This window comes from Cordyceps javanica, chromosome 4 (genome assembly GCF_051103115.1).
Source record: "Cordyceps javanica chromosome 4, complete sequence".
Taxonomy (NCBI): domain Eukaryota; kingdom Fungi; phylum Ascomycota; class Sordariomycetes; order Hypocreales; family Cordycipitaceae; genus Cordyceps; species Cordyceps javanica.
The window spans coordinates 1,802,076-1,819,232 of NC_139298.1; the positions used below are offsets into that span (position 1 = coordinate 1,802,076).

At 49.8% G+C, this 17,157-nt stretch overlaps 6 protein-coding genes across 6 annotated transcripts; 2 read left to right on the forward strand and 4 right to left on the reverse strand.

The window, feature by feature from the left end:
• Nucleotides 1-1,202: 1,202 nt before the first annotated feature.
• On the forward strand, nucleotides 1,203-2,412 carry V2A60_006438 (SDR family oxidoreductase; the record flags this gene model as incomplete). Its single annotated transcript, XM_083257732.1, has 4 exons — nucleotides 1,203-1,430; nucleotides 1,493-1,816; nucleotides 1,887-2,061; nucleotides 2,129-2,412. 4 exons carry the CDS (start codon nucleotides 1,203-1,205, stop codon nucleotides 2,410-2,412), a joined length of 1,011 nt encoding a protein of 336 aa, XP_083113858.1.
• A 442-nt stretch (nucleotides 2,413-2,854) lies between these two features.
• On the reverse strand, nucleotides 2,855-4,675 carry V2A60_006439 (luciferase-like domain-containing protein; the record flags this gene model as incomplete). The annotated part of the gene is made up of 8 exons (XM_083257733.1): nucleotides 2,855-3,079; nucleotides 3,143-3,320; nucleotides 3,382-3,938; nucleotides 3,988-4,047; nucleotides 4,099-4,111; nucleotides 4,167-4,371; nucleotides 4,418-4,558; nucleotides 4,612-4,675. The coding sequence occupies 8 exons, from the start codon at nucleotides 4,673-4,675 to the stop codon at nucleotides 2,855-2,857; spliced, it is 1,443 nt and encodes a 480-aa protein (XP_083113859.1).
• Nucleotides 4,676-5,311: 636 nt separating this feature from the next.
• V2A60_006440 (major facilitator superfamily domain-containing protein) lies at nucleotides 5,312-6,975 on the reverse strand (the record flags this gene model as incomplete). Its single annotated transcript, XM_083257734.1, has 6 exons — nucleotides 5,312-5,606; nucleotides 5,661-5,881; nucleotides 5,939-6,018; nucleotides 6,088-6,599; nucleotides 6,662-6,890; nucleotides 6,954-6,975. The coding sequence occupies 6 exons, from the start codon at nucleotides 6,973-6,975 to the stop codon at nucleotides 5,312-5,314; spliced, it is 1,359 nt and encodes a 452-aa protein (XP_083113860.1).
• A 494-nt stretch (nucleotides 6,976-7,469) lies between these two features.
• V2A60_006441 (uncharacterized protein) lies at nucleotides 7,470-9,403 on the reverse strand (the record flags this gene model as incomplete). Its single annotated transcript, XM_083257735.1, has 2 exons — nucleotides 7,470-9,011; nucleotides 9,065-9,403. The coding sequence occupies 2 exons, from the start codon at nucleotides 9,401-9,403 to the stop codon at nucleotides 7,470-7,472; spliced, it is 1,881 nt and encodes a 626-aa protein (XP_083113861.1).
• Nucleotides 9,404-10,683: 1,280 nt separating this feature from the next.
• Nucleotides 10,684-11,833, reverse strand: V2A60_006442 (uncharacterized protein; the record flags this gene model as incomplete). Its single annotated transcript, XM_083257736.1, has 2 exons — nucleotides 10,684-11,710; nucleotides 11,772-11,833. 2 exons carry the CDS (start codon nucleotides 11,831-11,833, stop codon nucleotides 10,684-10,686), a joined length of 1,089 nt encoding a protein of 362 aa, XP_083113862.1.
• A 2,104-nt stretch (nucleotides 11,834-13,937) lies between these two features.
• V2A60_006443 (uncharacterized protein) lies at nucleotides 13,938-14,618 on the forward strand (the record flags this gene model as incomplete). The annotated part of the gene is made up of 1 exon (XM_083257737.1): nucleotides 13,938-14,618. One exon carries the CDS (start codon nucleotides 13,938-13,940, stop codon nucleotides 14,616-14,618), a length of 681 nt encoding a protein of 226 aa, XP_083113863.1.
• Nucleotides 14,619-17,157: the final 2,539 nt, after the last annotated feature.

The window sequence follows — 17,157 nt, forward strand, 5'->3', positions numbered from 1 at the left end:
CAGCGAAACTCGCTGCATTTTTATCAGTTGGACCCCGCAAGTTGGAGATCGGCGTCTAATCGGGTCTCTTTCCAGAGCGAGCGGTAAATGCTCAACGTTGATGCTCGCATACTCGCCTCTTTTCTTGCGCGAAGCCGCCGTGTGTCTCATAGAGGGGGCTGGCTACTTACGCCTTTCTATTTGTCACGTCGCTGCACGGTTGCAGATGGGGGCATCACGGCAATTGATGAGGACAGGCAATATAAAGTTCAACAATATTAGGCAATATGTATCCGTACTTGAACGTGTTTGCCACTTTTTTTTTCCCTTCCAAGACAGCGGCCGCCCTATCAAACTGCGGGGTGCTATGGAGGTGCCCGTTCTGCCCCAAGTCCGCAAGTGAGACAGATGTCGTCTCTTGGTAGCCCCGGGGGATAAAGGGGGAGGACAAAATAACGAGTCAACTTTCATCAAGACTAGCTACCCTCTTGCAAAAATTACTTCGAGTGACGATAATGTATTAGTTCATGAAGAAGGACACAAATTACACGATAAGTTGGAAAGTAGTGTACTTACAATAAGCTTAACATAATTTCAAGGTTATATAGGTATCTAGTTTCCTTATTCGGGGTCAAGGTTATTAAGCAGTTATATTGCTCAGTCTGCTGAATTCATATCTTCATTACTTATAACCTAACAAATACCCCCAAAAGCTTCTTTCTTTTGGCGCATCTAGTTGCTTGTTGACCGTGATAGTTGTCCTTGGACGTAGGAGGCGGTGATGATGATGATGATGGTCGTGGTGCCCGAGAGGTGAGCTAGTTATTTTGTCCCCCCCCCCCCTCGAGGGCAGCCCTTATTCCGTCACTGCGACCTTTTGCCTTTGGTATATCACCCAGCACCGCAAGGCCTTGTCAGACTACGCTTCATGGCCGGACATGGTTGTTAGCAGCTGCCGGAGTGGTAGGAAATAGAATGCAAAGGTCAAAAAAGCTCGGGAGGAGGGTCGAGGCAACTATGCATGAGGGTGCACTCTGCACCAAGTAGCAATAATCTGTAGCAAATGGCCAATTCGACGACAAACTCACAGTTTGGTGTTTCTTGAATAAATAGTAGCGCCAGTTTCAAGCGTCACTGCTGCTTTTCTTCTTCCATGTTCGCAAACTTGACGCATTTCCCGCCTTTTCCTCCCATCTTTGCAACGTAGACATCTCAGAACCATCATGGCACCGACCGTTCTAGTGACTGGAGCGTCTGGATTCATCGCCACCCATGTTATCAGAGCCTTTCTCGCCAGGGGCTACAATGTCAAGGGCACCGTCCGCTCTGCAAAGACTGCCGCCGCCGTCAAAGACAGCCACCCACAGTTCGGCGATCAGCTTAGCACAGTGGTGGTCCCGGACATTGCAGCTCCAAACGCTTTCGATGCGGCTGTCCAGGGCGTCGACGGGGTAAGGCTCTCATATTCGCACACCACAACGGTAAACATCACACATCTGACTCCTTAGCATAGATCATCCACACGGCATCTCCGTTCATCTTCGATGCCACTGACTTCGAAACTGAACTATTTCAGCCGTCTGTGCAAGGTACCACGTCAATCCTTGAGGCGGCCTTGAAGTATAATTCGTCTCTTTCCCGCATTGTCATCACTTCGTCTTTTGCGGCGGTTGTCGACCCTTTGCAGGGCTTGCGCCCTGGATATAGCTATACTGAGAAGGACTGGAACTCCATTACCAAAGAAATGGCCATGGATAGCGGCGACGGCGGCCTAGCATATCTTGTGTCCAAGACCTTGGCAGAAAAGGCAGCTTGGGAGTTCGTCGAGGCAAACAAGGTACGCAGCATTGAATTAACAGGACGCTTGGATCTGCACTCAGTTGGACTGACCAAAGGCAATCGAATAGCCCAAATTTTCCGTGGCTACAATTTGTCCTCCGATGGTGTATGGCCCATTGGCTCATCGTGTTGACAACACTGGCGCATTGAACACGTCCTCCATGGACCTGTTCCGCCTCGTCGACGGATCAGAAAAGACAGTCCCGCAAACAAAGTTTTGGGCTTTTGTAGATGTCCGTGATGGTACGTGTGCCACCAAAGTCCCCCTTTCGTTCAATTGATATATACTTAATCCCACTCCTCTTTGCAGTTGCAGAGGCTCATCTGAACGCATTCGAAAGTCCCGCTGCCGCGGGGCAGCGGTACCTCGTCGCTAGTTCAGCTTTCAGCTATCAGAAATTTTGCGATATTGTGAGGGCCGAGTTTCCAAAGCTGCGAGGCTCAACGCCGGAGGGTGTCGTGGGCGAGCCACTGCCACCCGTTTACCAGTTGGATACCACGAAAGCCAAGAAGGAGCTGAAGATGACGTTCCGGCCGCTCGAAGTGACTGTCAAAGACACTGTTGGAGGATTCATAGGATTCCTCAAAAATTGACATGGAGGAGTCTGCTCGTGGACAAGTGCTTGCGGATTTGTTCAAAAATCAGGAGATTGCATAAGAGAGTTCTAAATAATCTATCTGTCTTTTTGCAGAAGCTCCCTGTTTGCGATGCTACTCAGCGCTTCTGTTTCGGACCCTAGCAATCGAAATTGCAGTAACAATGTACGACTTAAGGCGCCGTTCTCTTATGTTGATAATATCCGAGAATATCACGTCACGGAGTGTTTAGACTGGGAAAGACCTTGGCTGCTTCACTAGCTACTTTGTCAATGTAGATGCTCATGATGCAGCGCTCATATTGGTTCGATGACGCTTCTGACTCCCAAGAGAAAGAGGAGTCCCGCTCCCAAATTCAGCACATATATGCGAATCGAGTCTATATGACGATGTTCCGTGTAAAGATGTACCGGAACTGGCCCGCGCCAGTGATACACACCTACTCGGGAAACGAGCTTTCTGCCGCGGTCTGACCTGCTTTCCACTGATATTTCGAAGCCACGTGCTCCTCTTTAGGGTAATTCTGACCCGCCTCAGTGTAGAAGTTCTCGCGATACGTCCCGCCGGGGAATGCGTAGTCGTCCCAGAATAGACCGCGCCGTCTCAGCTCGGGAAGCAACAGATCAATAATGTCTTGGAACGTTTGCGGGAAGACCGCATATGCCTAGAATAGTAGATTAAAAAATTGAACCCTCATCAGTCTCCACGTATGATTTAAAAAACGTACCAGATTAAAGCCATCGACATCGGCCTCCTCTACCCAAGCCTCGAGACTGTCCGCGACTTGCGCCGGGGTTCCGACAAGCAGCGGCCCGTTACCGCCTAGGCTGACATGTTCCGCAACCGTATGCTTTGTCCACTTTGAGTTGGCCGGGGAGAATCTTGCATAAGCTTGAACGGTGGATCTGCAGAGTGTTAGAAACATGTGTGCGTGTGCCTGGCATGGCAAATGGAACTACTACGCACTTGACTGCATTACTTTCAACTTCACGCAACTCCTCGTCGTCACCATACGCGCTGAGATCGATGCCAGTCCATCCTCCAAACAGCGAAAGCGCCCCTTCGAGGGAAGCGTACTTCTTGTAGTCGTTGTACTTGGCAAGTGCTTCTTCTTCAGTGCGGCCCAAAATCGGCGTGACAAGGGCGAGAACTTTGATGCTTTGAGGATCTCTGCCGAAAACATCGCGCGCCGTCTGCCGTATCTCGGCAATGTTCTTCTTACACGCTTCGGGCGCGTGAGCAGAAGTAAAGATCGCTTCTGCATGCTGGGCGGCGAACAGCTTGCCCGATTTGGACGCCCCGGCCTGCAAGAGTAGTGGTGTTCGTTGCGGGCTGGGATGTACGATGTGCGGGCCGGGCACGGTATAATACTTTCCTTGGTGATGAATTTGACGAACAAGATCCGGATTAGTATAGACGCCACGCTCACGGTCGCGTATTACAGCATCGTCTCGCCAAGAAGCCTGCAACAGTTTGTACATGACTTTCATGTACTCCTCCGCTTGGGCGTAGCGTTCGTCATGCTGCAATCGTTAGCATCCCTCGCCGTTCTGAGCCATGTAGGCAGCCTACATCCAGTTGCTCATTGCGTCCCAGATTCTTCGCAGCCGAGTCCAAGTAACTAGTAACAATCTGTCGTGATATAAGTATAAGTACTGGCATGCAAGTTCACATCACACATACGTTCCAACCAAGTCTTAAGAATGCTCATTAGTTGAGTGGTCGAGAGCGGTTCAAAGAGCTGCACTTACCGGCCCTTGGTCAAGTGGTCGATAGTTGAGATCCTTCTGGCCAAATGATATGGCTGCTCGTAGGTGGTGGAAATTGTCACGCCAAAGCCGATACTCTTTGTCGCCGCGGCCATGGCGGGAACTACTGCCAAGGGCTCTGTCACCGGCCACTGAGCGCCAGAGATGATGGCGGGCTCCAGTGACTTTGAGTACACATCATAGCCGCCTTCACAGGTTAGCTTTGAACTTTTTCATGATCAAGAGGAGCCTACCGAGCACATCGGCAATGAAAATGCCATGAAACTTTGCCGATTCCAGCAGCTGGGCCAACTCAACCCAATGATTTGTTTCGTCAAACTTCCACGACTTGTCATCCGGATGTCGCCACAAGCCTGGCGACTGGTGTCCGCTGCCTAATATAGAAATTAGTTATTGTGTCATGTGTAGCGTATATACGAAGGCATACACATCATTACGAAAGCATTGAGAATGAGGGACTTCTTGCCCTGGGCAACGGCTTCGTCAGCCATATTTTCGATTGTGTTTGAGATTGCTTGAATCGAGATTCGGCGCAACACCTTCACTTTCTATACACAGAGAGCTTTCGTTTCCGAAGATTAAATAGTGGTGTTGCGATATTCGAGCTTAGTACGGTCGTCTGGTATCTGGCACGGCAGCCTCCGCTTAAGCATACCAAGAAGCAATGACGTGATAGTGGCGACGCAATTGCGACGCACGTGCAACGATCAGGAACACGACGTTTCAATTGCCTTATTATGTTTCCAGATATATCCGAATGTGGGGGTACATTGATTGTCCGATCATCCATAGTCCAGCCTCTTCGCCGACGAGCGACGGTGTAGGCGATGACGCAATTTTGACCGCGTCTTACGAAGAACAAAGGCTCACAAACGAGTCCGGTTTCGGATATCAAGGCCTAGTAGGGTCTTGATACAGCTATTGGAGTTCATTGAGCATTTGATGCCGTCGAATTTTCATCCTGTGTTATGTCCCCTCGTCAATGCAGCAGATTATTGTAGCATCCTACCACACGGTCCCGGTTCCTCATCGCGACGATCTTTTTATGGACGACCATGTAGCCCGTAGCTAATTAATTGGTCGAAATTACTCATAAATTATATGCCGAAACATTATCAAGAATCAGTTCAGTTAGTCACCGCTCCAGCAATCTTTGCGTCGCCAGGTTCGCTGACGCTGTGCTCAGAATCCTCGCCGTCCGCAGGTTTCGCCACGCCAATGTGGCGCAAGACGAGCCAAGCTGGAACAATAGCAGCCGCCCAAAGACCAAAGTTCAGATAGATGTTTCCTACTTGTGCCATGATCTCTATGGATCCTAACCCGTAACTGATGGCCTGCCAGGCAGACTCAGTTCCGCGTAGCAGAGCAGAGTACCGGATAACTTGCTCTTGGGAATCAGCCAAATTTTGAATAATAAAGTATCTATTGCCCGTGTGTTAATAAGCAATACTGAATTCAAAGACGCTTGTCACTCACAAAAACATGTAATTCAACTGGAATCCGAGCAGTAAAAACACATAGACAGCAAAGCCGGCACCAAAGCCTGGGCTCGTCCAGTCGTAAGTAGGCTGCGTGCGATGATATCTTGTGGACATTACTGTTGCCCATGTCCACCATGCTCCTTGCAGAGTCAAGATTGTCCAGAATGTAGATCTAGCTCTTAATTTCAGCGGAACTCGAGTCTTATCTAGCCAGTACTGTTCAGACACGCTTGTTAGTGGGTTTTTATAGCTGACACAGAAGAAACGACTTACCCCCAGGATATTGCCACCGATCGCGGCAATGATACCCGACAAGAATGACCCCAAGGCACGCGAGCGAACAGAAAACCACACTAGGTCGAACTCGTCAGGTGTCTCCCTTTCATGGCAAAGTAAAGAGTAAAGGGGGGTGTAGAACTCACGTGAGAGGTAGGTGAAGAATACTGCTTCGGCATAAACAGCCTGTCCGATAAGTAGGAGCAGAAGAAGGAACTTTCGGGAGAAGAACAGTCTAATCGTCGCCTTGATCTCGAACCACGGATTGTTGAATATGCCAAGCTCTACCTTCTTGCCGTCTTGGCGTTGTACCTTTTCGGGTGGTGTAAGGAAAAGCGCGCCAGCAGGAGCCAGGCATTGAAGGGCAATGAAGACGAGGAATACAGCATATGAAACCTTTCCAGCTTCACTGCGAGAAGAGTTCAGACCGAGATTGATCGCACCGCCCAGAATCTGGCCACTGACTCGGAATGTCAACCAGTATCCCAGTGCCTTGCCTTTGTTCCAAGGCTCAGGGTAGGCAATGGCAATGGCTGCTTCTGCCATCCAAAATACGCCAGCAGAAATGCCACACAGTGCCGCCCCAAGAATAACCAGCCATTCTGTACCGAATCGGTTGTTTGTATATAGGCCTGCGGCATACGGTGCATAGCCAAGCCTGCATTGTCTAGTCAGGGACGGGTGCCTCCTCCAAATGTGCCAGTTTTGCATGGTACGTACGTGCCGAAGATTAAAGCTCCTTTGATGCCAATCAAGCGGACCAGAGCACTTGATAACAGACACGAGACAACCATGAGAGAGAATGTCAAGGCATTTGCCGTATTCACCAAGTACGGCTTTTGTGCTCCTCCTGCGCCTAGAGAGTTCATGGCACCCCATATTCCGGGCGCCGCAAAGTTGCATAGACCAAGAATTGTGATGTTGAAGAAGGTCGAGCGATACCATTTTACTATAATCATTAATTAGAAAATTTGATGCCAGTGGCTTCCATGTCGCTGAGTAGTTAACTTACTCGAGGTTGACGCAGCTGCCATTTTTACCAGAGGCTGAAAGTGCGTACGATGTAGTTAAGTGGCCAAAAAAAGAAAAAGAAAATGGAAATGAAAATAAAAAAATGAAAGAAACGATGATTCCTAGCTTTGGATGTATATGTATTCTTTTGATCAAGCCCAACCAGACGACGTGTCAGCGTATGTAACAAGACATCTACCCGCCGTTTTTTATCCTTTCTCTTATCTCAGGGCTACCTGGGTCCCTCCGCTCTGCGGCACTGACCGAGCACGTCATTTCAAGGGAGTGAAACAACATGCGCCAACGGATCACGTTTCAAAGAATTGTCCCGTATATGTTGAAAACGTACGAGAGACAATGCAGGGCTGTCCTCGCAAAGTACTCATGAAGCCTGGCTTGGCTTCGACATGCCCACAACGCCCCGGCAAGCACTCCGGCATGAAGATGGCTGCGAATCCACCCAGTAGAGTCGTCTTTTTGTTTCATTTAATCTCCAGTAATTAAATAGTACTCTAGTCTATGGGATACTCCACCAGCTTTCGTGCACATCCTTTAAATCAATGTCCTCCGGATTCCGGATGTACGAGGTCATGTCAGAATCAGGGTCTGCCTCTTGCTTCGTAGACCCATTGCCCAGGTACCAGTGGAAACGATTGCCCGAACCGGACAAATACTCATAGTTCCAATCTTCCCATCGAGGGTCACGTCGCACAATGGTAAGATGCGCAGCGCTACCCGGCCATATGCCGTGAACTCGAGCACCCGGCTGGCCACCGTTATACCATGAGCTGCAGTTGTCGGTAAAGACGGTAGTTTTGAAGAAGGCGTCAGAGAACTCGTTGAAGTCGTCAGCGGCCTTGGCATCCGGGTCAATAGACTTGATGCCTTCCCTGGACACTTTCCGGAGCAGTTTCGCGACGTACGCTAGCTGGCTCTCGACACTCTGAGGCACAGTTCCGGACGGCCCAGTGCCATACGGGCCGTGGACAAATAATAGGTTGGGAAAGCCCGGGGTGGCGATTCCCATGTAGGTGTATGGGTAGCCTTGCTCTCCATCAGGAGCCCAAATATCGGCTAGTGTCTTCCCATTAGCTTGGATTGGAAAGCGAGGGATCAGGTCAGTCTTGGATCCCGTGGCACAGAAGATGGCATCAACTTCTCTGTGCACACCATCTTCTGTCTCGATACCTGTCGCGGTAATTCTGCGAATTGGTGTGCGTATATAGTCCACATTGTCTTCAGTGATTGCTTCCAGATAACCAGGACCAGGTGTAAGGCGTCGACAGTTTGGAGAGAAGTCAGGAACCATGTGCTCAATCATTTGTGGCTTCTTGGATAGTCGTTTCCTCATAACCTCGATAAAGTTGGACTTGAGACTCTCATTCTTCGTGTTACCACGGAGAACAGACGGAAAACCACGCCAATATTTGTCTTCCAGCTTTTTCCTGTAGCTTGTGTATGTCGTGGAGTCCTGGAAAGTATCCTGAAGGGTTTTCTCGATAGGTTGGGCTCCAGCAGTCCTTTCATCTCCTGCCCAAGAAGTTGCAATCCATGTCTTGTTTCTGGCGTAGTGGTCCAGGCGAGCAACAGTTTTCTGTAGTGTAGCAACTACTTGGATCCCACTCGCTCCATTTCCGATAACTGCAACTCTTTTGCCTTCTGGGTCAAACGTAGGGTCCCAATTTGAGGTGTGTCGTATGGTGCCTTTGAAGTCGTCGATACCAGGATAGGTTGGCAGCTTCCAATCATTGAAACGACCGTTGCATGTCAGCACAAAGTCGTACTCCATCGTTCTGGCTTCATTCTCTTTCAAATTTTGAGCGGTAACACGCCACTTTCCTGCGTCAGAATTCCATGCCGCCTCCTTCACCAGGTGCTCGAATCTGGCATACTGGTATACGTCGTACTTTTTTGCGACGGATTGCCAATACTCGCGAATCTCATGTCCAGGTGCGAACTCATCTGACCAATCTTTCTTTGGCTCAAACGTTGACTGATAGACGTGAGATGGGATATCACACCGGACACCAGGATAAGTGTTTTCTAGCCATGTCCCTCCCTGCGTGCTGCGTGAGCTTTTGGACATTGCATAGAGTGCTTGAGGCAGCTCACAAAATCGGCATTCTTCTCGTAAATAACCAATTCGATCCCAGGGACTTTTACTGGTAGCAGGATGCCGGCCAGAATACCCGCTAAACCACCGCCAATGACTGCGACTTTGAGCGAGCGCGGCTCATCAATATATCTGTCCACGATTTCTAGTGTTGTTTTCTGCTTCTGAGTTTGTCTTGTACCGAATGAGGCTTCTCTCGAATTTAGCTTCGTTTCTTGGCGCACTCCAACCTCGGAAGCTTCCCAAGGTGGCAGGCTGCGAATGCTTTTATCGATCTCAGCATCCTGATCTATGAGCGCGTCAAGAACCGCAGGCCGTGTGTCAATTACTACCCCCATTGTGAAAGACAGTTCGGAAGCTCGGCTATCTCGCTTCCCAGGTTTGCAGAAGCTCTATCAGGGATTTTTAAAGTGAGCTTCGAAAGAGTGTGAGGGTTGAAGGCGCAGTGTAGAGGTGACGAAATCTCAACCTCGAAGCACGTAACCACCCCGCAAGCAGCGACCGCGCTATACCCCTAGGTTTGGGCTAAGCGCCAACAAATCTCGCCTGCGCCATTTTTGTGAGATTCCCTCTTTATCAATGGTAGTGTGGACGGACTGTGAGCCAGCACGTCCAATTTGTTCCGTCATTGGTCCTGGCCGTGCTGGTTATGGGCTGTGTCTGGGGGGCAGCCTACCATTGTTAATGGAGCAACTCTCAACTCCGATGCAGGATCTTGGCCACTAGCTTCTAGTAAAACTACAGTGCCGTTTCGGACTGTGGTAAACACTCGCGGCCATTGCACACGCAGTTGTAGCACTGTAATGCAGCTGCCAGGGCGATGCAGGTCTGCGCTTGGTATTGGCCTCCTCAACTGGGCGTAAATTGTTCCGTCTGCTGATTCTGTCTACGGACTCTGATTCACTAATTGGAGAGAAGAAAGAGGGTAGCTAACGTGGGGGTACCTGTACATGAACCGCAGTACATGTGATTAAATACAGCAAGCTTATAGGCCGTCAACCAACTAGTACGGTGTTCAGCATAGATAGTCACTTCGGGCCCAACATCCGTGTTTGAAAACATATTCAACGCCTGGTGCAAGTCTCACTTTTCTCTCGAATAGACAGGAATAGTACTTGGACCCTGAATCAATCGTGTATATTACTACCACTCTGCAACCATTGAAGAAAGAATGGGAGATCAGACAGTCGATAAGCTTACACCACCTTGCCTCGGTCAATAAACGAAATTTGTTCCATCGCCATATTAATCTTTGCTCTGCTGCTAAATTATCTTCATTCGTTTCAGAAAAAATCGGCAGTACAAGAACTGCATGGTACAGTACGGCACAAAAACGGACACATGTTCTCTATTGTCCATATTCCACACAAATACAATTTAGCAACGATCTATTACCAGCGTCCTCGCGCGAGGCGTTGACCGTGACTAACTATGGTATGATAGATGTATTTTGACGTTTTTTCTGAGGGCGATCATTTCTTATACTTGAAAAATATCCGGCGGCCCAAATGCAAGCACATTGCTACTATATCTATTCGATAGCCTAGGCATAGGTTGGCAGCCCAAGCCAAGGTATATTTTCAAGAGAATACCTTCATGACTTAGAACTCTATAAACGTTACAGCTGGGCCTGAGGTTCGTCGTCTATTTCAATGACCAGTTTGCCGAATTGCCTCGCAGTCTGCATGTCAACAAACAATGTCTCGATGGCTTCTAGGTCACTCAACCCTCGCACAGTTCTACTGACAACTGGTTTGATCTTGTGCTTGTCTACAAACGCAACCATGTCACGAAACTCTCTTCTCGAGCCCATGGTCGAGCCCTTTAGCTCGAGGTTGGCCAAGACAGCCCGCATCTGCCAGTCCATTTTGTTGCCGGCCGTCATGCCGTACTGCGCAATGACGCCGCCGGGGCGCATGATGGGTGCCACCTCGGCGATCAGGTTACCGCCCGCGCCGTCGACGACTGCGTCAATGTACGGGTGGCTGTCGGGCAGCATCTCCAACAGCCCGGCGGCCCAGCGCGCTTCCCTGTAGCTGACCCCGCCGCGAGCCCCCATCGCGACGGCCTTGTCGATCTTCCCTTGGTCCCCGGATGTCACATACACGTTGCTCCCAAACGCCACGGCGAACTGCAGGACCTGCAGAGCCACGCCGCCTCCGATGCCCGTGACGAGCACATTCTTTCCGGGACCGCAGACGCCAGCCTTGGAAACAAGGGCCCGCCAGCCCGTCAGCCCGCAAAGGGGAAGCGCTGCGCACTCTGCCGGGGTCAGATGGCGGGGTGCGAGTTCCACCTCGTCCTCGTGCACGGCCAGGAAGTCTTGCCCGGTCCCGTCTTCGCAGAGGAGTGTCGCGCCAATGACGGCAAATCGATGAGGATCCTCGGGCGAAACGGGATCGCTCTCCCAGCCACGCATAGGAGTCAGGACGACAGCTTGACCGAGTAATTCGGTCCGTTTGACCCCAGACCCGGCCTCGATGACTATGCCAGCACCATCGGCCAGCAGCGGGTTCTCCAGCGATAGACCCGGGTATAAATGCCGACGAGCCCATAGATCGCGGTGATTGAGAGCCGCTGCCTTGATTCGGACAAGAACCTCTCTTGGGCCTGGTTTTGGTTTCGGGACCTGCTTTATCTGGAGACTGATATTATGCAGTGTCAACCTTCCGAAGACGCCAGCCGTTCAGTGTGAATGGAACCTACGGGTAGTAGACCTTGCCCGGACGGCCGCCCTCACCGGCATTGAGAGTTAGAGCACGTGGCATGGTGAGAATCAGCAGTCAAAATAGCCACTAGAATACAAGAAGAAGTACTAGAAATGCTTAGCACTTTTGTCGAATGGTTAGACGTTAAAGATAACCTAATATGTGTTTTCGGGATGGCAATCGGCTATATGCCCCAACCCCACAGATTGCGCTCCTAGCCGCGACCAGGGTCTGTGAAGAACGAGGCAGCGTATAGTTTGTCTACGGGAAAAATGATCGGACATACGCATAGGTGAGGTTAAGCATTACGTTCGATGATACTCGAGGGTTTGCCCCCCTGTCACTCGCATACCTACCAATACTGAGGTACGTTGGTCCGTCACAAGGGTAAAGGCTCAGGAGAGCCAATGATAGCATTGTACAGTACTAGCGAAACACCTGTCTGTCGGTAGGCCCTTGACAAGTCAAATCATTCTGAATATGCATTGACTGAGTGATTCTGCTCTGATGATTCGACATCGCTGGGCTCTCCTCAACATCTTCTGTAAGGTATGTCTGGCAGCGATCTCGCAAGCAGTTTGACTCTGTGCTTCGGGCTAGGAGAGATAAATAGGCACAGCTCGTCAACTTTTTCAATGCACACCCCCAACATATCGGATGATTTTATCACACGTCATTCCGCCTGGTATTTTCTCGTGTTCGGTGCACGGGTTTGCAGTAATGCACCTCCACTAGGATAGAAGCCAACTCATAGTAACTTTCTTTTTTTTTTTCTCCTGACCAGACCGGGACTGACGAAGGTTGGGGTGCCAAATTTTCGTTGGCCAAGATAGTAAATCAGGAAAAGAGCAATGTCTCGTATTCCCGTGGCCAAAAGTTCACCCTAGAGTAGCAACTGTCCTGCACAGGTCCTGTTTTACAATGGCGACTCGTTGGTCTTGTTCATCTCACCTCCACAGTCCCCACGTTTTAGTAAATCAGCCCTAGACTATATCCAGTGTTTTAACGCGGGAGGCGACATATGTGACGATACGGCCCCGTGCAGCCCCATGCGGTACAGCTTTACGGCAACTTTCATGATCTTGCGGATTTTGGTTCTCTGTTCCTTCCTGTGTTAGGCTAAGTTGAATAATAATACTAATAACAGTAATAAAAGCTAGAGGCATTTCATATCAAGAATCAAGATGCAGGGGAAAATATTAAGACGAAGGAAATAACTACCTCAGTGTTCCTTTAAAAACAGCGACATACCCTAGATCATTTTGTGTCGGGGTACAGCGTCCTCTAATCCCCCGACTACGAAAACTATATGCCAAAGATAGTGGAGAAGAGCCCATGATGGTTCGGCGTCTGAATCTATGGCTCCTTATAGACCTAGCTACGATTCTAAATAGTTGGCAGACAACTGTTTTCGCCAATGTCGGACCAATCCAGTAGTATGCTCCGCCCAGATATAACATGACCCAACTTCGGTAAAAGTCTTCGCACACTTGAAAGAAGGTTGCTCAAACAGTCATTAAACATCGAGAGAAGCGTGTGTTCATTTGAAAGATAGTCACCTTGGCGCTACTGTTCCGATGCTGAACCATGTCTCTGCTGATGAGAATCACGGAAAAGAGAGACCCCACGCTCGGCGCCGGGCAAAGCGAAAACGCCTTTCCTAAGCGGGGAAGACTTGAATGGACGATATTTCAACAAGTTTAGGCAGCTTGTATAAATGACATCATGGCCCAAGGCTTTCGCTCCAGCCTTCCAGTCCGGGAAAATAATGGGCAGGCTGGTCCGTTCAGCCCGCGCTGCCGAGATCTGTGCAGCCACTAGTGACAGAAGAGCCACCCATGATCACTAAGAATAGTAACTGCTCGAGCCAAACGCCTCGGATATCGCAAAGTCGGCCGAAAAGAGTTATGCGGCGCGGATGTGATTGGTAACAGGCTGAGCCTTGGCAGGACTTGAACAAGAAGCTTGCGGGTGAGCGTCTTGTCCTGGAGCGAAGCAATCGGTCCATGATTTCATATTCAAGTATAAAACTGTCTCGATATCCTATTCAATGTATTCTCTTGTCCCTCATCACAATTGCATCACATAACTCACAGAGCAATACATTCTACAGTCACTACCAACCATCTCTCTCCATTCTTCATACGGACGAAACTCTGCCAACATGCTCTTCACCGCCGCAGCCTTTTCTCTCATCGGCATGACCACCGCCTCCCCTCTTCTCCCCTCTTCCAGCAACTTCCCTCCGCGCGACACTGGCAAGGCTTTCAACATTGTGGTCAACGTCACCAATCTCTCCCGCGACTTTGCGCCGTCCGTCCACGGGGCGTTTCTCACTGCCCTCCACCGCGAACCGTCCAAGAACTACATCGGCGTCGGCGACGGTGCCTCCGGGCCCATCTTCTTCATCAACGGCACGGACGCCGAGGCTGCCAAGGGAACCACCAGGATGCTGGCCGACCTCGGCGTCCCCGGCATCCCGTTCAGCACCCAGCTCGAGGACGTCAACGGCCAGTTCGTGAACCAGATTGCCGAGCTCAATGCCGGGCCCGACGGCGAATACATTACCGTATCTTCCGACGAACCTGCCTCTGTCATCAACCTTTCCAGCCCCGGCCTGTGCAGGGAAAACATCAACGGCCAAGAGTATGCCGTCCTTCACCGGTTTCTCGTGGGCAACGACCACGAGCGCATCCCCAAGGAGTGCGTTCCCGTCAACCTCATTCCTCAATGCGCTGAGCAGATTGATAGCCCCGAGGACCACCACCTGTTTGCCAGGGAAGTCAAATGTTACAACGATGTTGGTTCCATTGACTGGTCCAAGTACGATGCATTCCGTCTTTAAATGGTTACACTTGAGTAGAAACAAACCTATGTGTTATTAATATCAGCGCACTTGAAAGTTTCTGGAGGCTATCTTACCTTACGAAATAGACTTGCATATAACCTTCGAGCAGCACGGTCGGATTCAATACTATTATCTGTTTAGTTGCCGCCCCTCCCCCAAATCGTGACCTGCTACTCACGGAGAGCCTAAGCTGCAAAGTAAGGTATTAGACGTAACTGAGAGGCTACCCTGTGAATTTTATCACGGCTGTTGAGAGGCTAAAATAAATGACAATTATCCCGTTTTCCGGCATCAGGGATCGGAAATCGATAGTAAATGCAAAATCGCCAAGATACGTTTCTAGGAAATCATAGACGGCCAACTCGGTTTACGGGTCATATCAGTCAGTATTTCGGGTCGTGTGCGCGGCTACGTCTTTCACCGGTGTAGCATGATCGGGCACATTTGCTGGTGCCCAAGGCTCGACGGCGGCGCTGCATCTGTCAGCACGCCTTCCTATAATAAATCTGACCGAATATTGCCCAACATGATGTGTATGTACATTACCAAGTGTAAAAAAAAAATTCTTCGGCTTTGTACTACCTTGGCTGCAAGGGAAAGAAAGGTCGCTCAACATAGAGCAGGTGATTAGAAGTAGGAATAGCCACGGTGACACAGGTGACTGATTATTGTACTTGCGAGCTCCAGCAGCAACCGTTCTTTCAGCCATACGACAAGAGAATACGACAAGTTGAAAATCAGTGTCACATACATCTTGCTTATTACAAGACAGTCTACCATTGCCTCTCAGACATCAACAAGGCTGCAATCGCAGGTCCCCTTTGCGTACTCTGAATTATGAGGCGCAGCGACAAGAACGTTGTATGCTCAAGGGCGCGAAGAAGATATATCGATACATTATCATAATACTTGCCGAACAGCTTCCCCTGTCTACTTGTTCATATCCATGTGTAAACTTGTCATACGGAAGCACCGCTGCGGTGTTGACACGATCCAGGAGACCAACTACTGCGACGAGTCCGTGACGAACCAGTACACAGGCCAGCGCTTCACATGCGGGAAGACATCATGGAAAGAGCCAAAGGGCATATCTTGTGAGCCTTGCCACTTGGACCGCTGCTTCTTCTGCCGATACGGATGGAGGTGGCGCTGTTGCCATTGCGGGACAGGGCCAAACGGACAGCAAATCTGCTGCTTTGACGATGGCGGCAGAATCTGCGAGCACCGAGTCTGCGACTTTTGCGTGCCAATAAGGTAATTTTTTCCGGCTCGCCTGTCTCCTCACATGCCTCGCTCTCGGTTTTGCCGAGCGCAGAGCGCAGAGCCCAATCCAAAAGACGGTACTAATTCACTGGTGTGCAATAGGGACGGTCGACCAAACTACGCGCGCGGTTAATTTTTGTGAGGCAGAAAAATGATGAAAAGAGTGACAGCTTATCTGAAACCGTGTTACAAACGTTGCATGTCGTGCGGAGTGTGCTGCTTCGAGTGCTTGACATATGAGAGAAGATGGATTCACACCATGATTTGTGCGGTTACTGTGCGTGTAACCTGGTGAATGGGAGTTGGCAAACGGGACAGCAGGCACAGCTCTAGGAAAAGCAAGCACTGCCACTGATTCAGGGCTGTGTTTCTGAAGGATTACCGTCGTTGTTATTTCGGAGGCAACGGTTGCCTAACCATGCGTGCCAGTGAACCACTGAGCTGCCGTTGTTTGGGGCGGTGTAGTTGGATATATATAGAGTCGAACCTCTGTCGCATTTCGAAAGCAAACCTGCCTGTCAGCACTCCGAAATTGGCCGATTTGATCTCTTTTGATCTGCGGTTATTTACTATTGTCAACATGTGCGGCCAACAATATACTGTCTACTGCTGCGCTCATCGGCTTCTCACCAAGACCAGCCCTTGCGACATGCGTCAGGCCATGGCAGGCTCGGATGCACAAGGATTCGAGTGCCCGAATCAAGTACCCGCTGTCGTTGTGCATGCCAAAGATACTTGTGATCAGTGCACGAAGCTCCTCGGCTTGCTCACGAGCAAGATGAGTATCCAATGAGGTCGCCGAGTGCTGTATTGGCGATTCGAACTTGGTTGGCCGCGTGGAGCAAACACAAAGAATGAAAAAAAAAAAAGAACAAAAGAACCATGGAACGAGCCCCCTCTCTTCAAAGACAAGAAACAAGATCGCTCCCTGCAGTTCGTCAGGTCATCTCTACTATTATCAAAAAGCACATGGGTCTGTCTATAATGCGTCGCAATTGGTGTGCTGTGTCGTATTTCTCACTTCGTATTGAGATTGCATTGGTTCTGACGAAAAGGATTGAAAAACAAAGGGGAAAAATGGCACTGAAGAAGAGGAAAAAAGAAACTTAATTTATCCATAATATTCTCTTGAATCGCTCGCTTTATCCTTTTACGAATATTGGTATCAAGGACTGACAAATCATCTCGTCTACTCTATGCATCCATCGACAACGGGCGCTTGCATCCCTCCCTGGGTGCATTACGCGGCCACCACGCTACGGGATAAACGGCA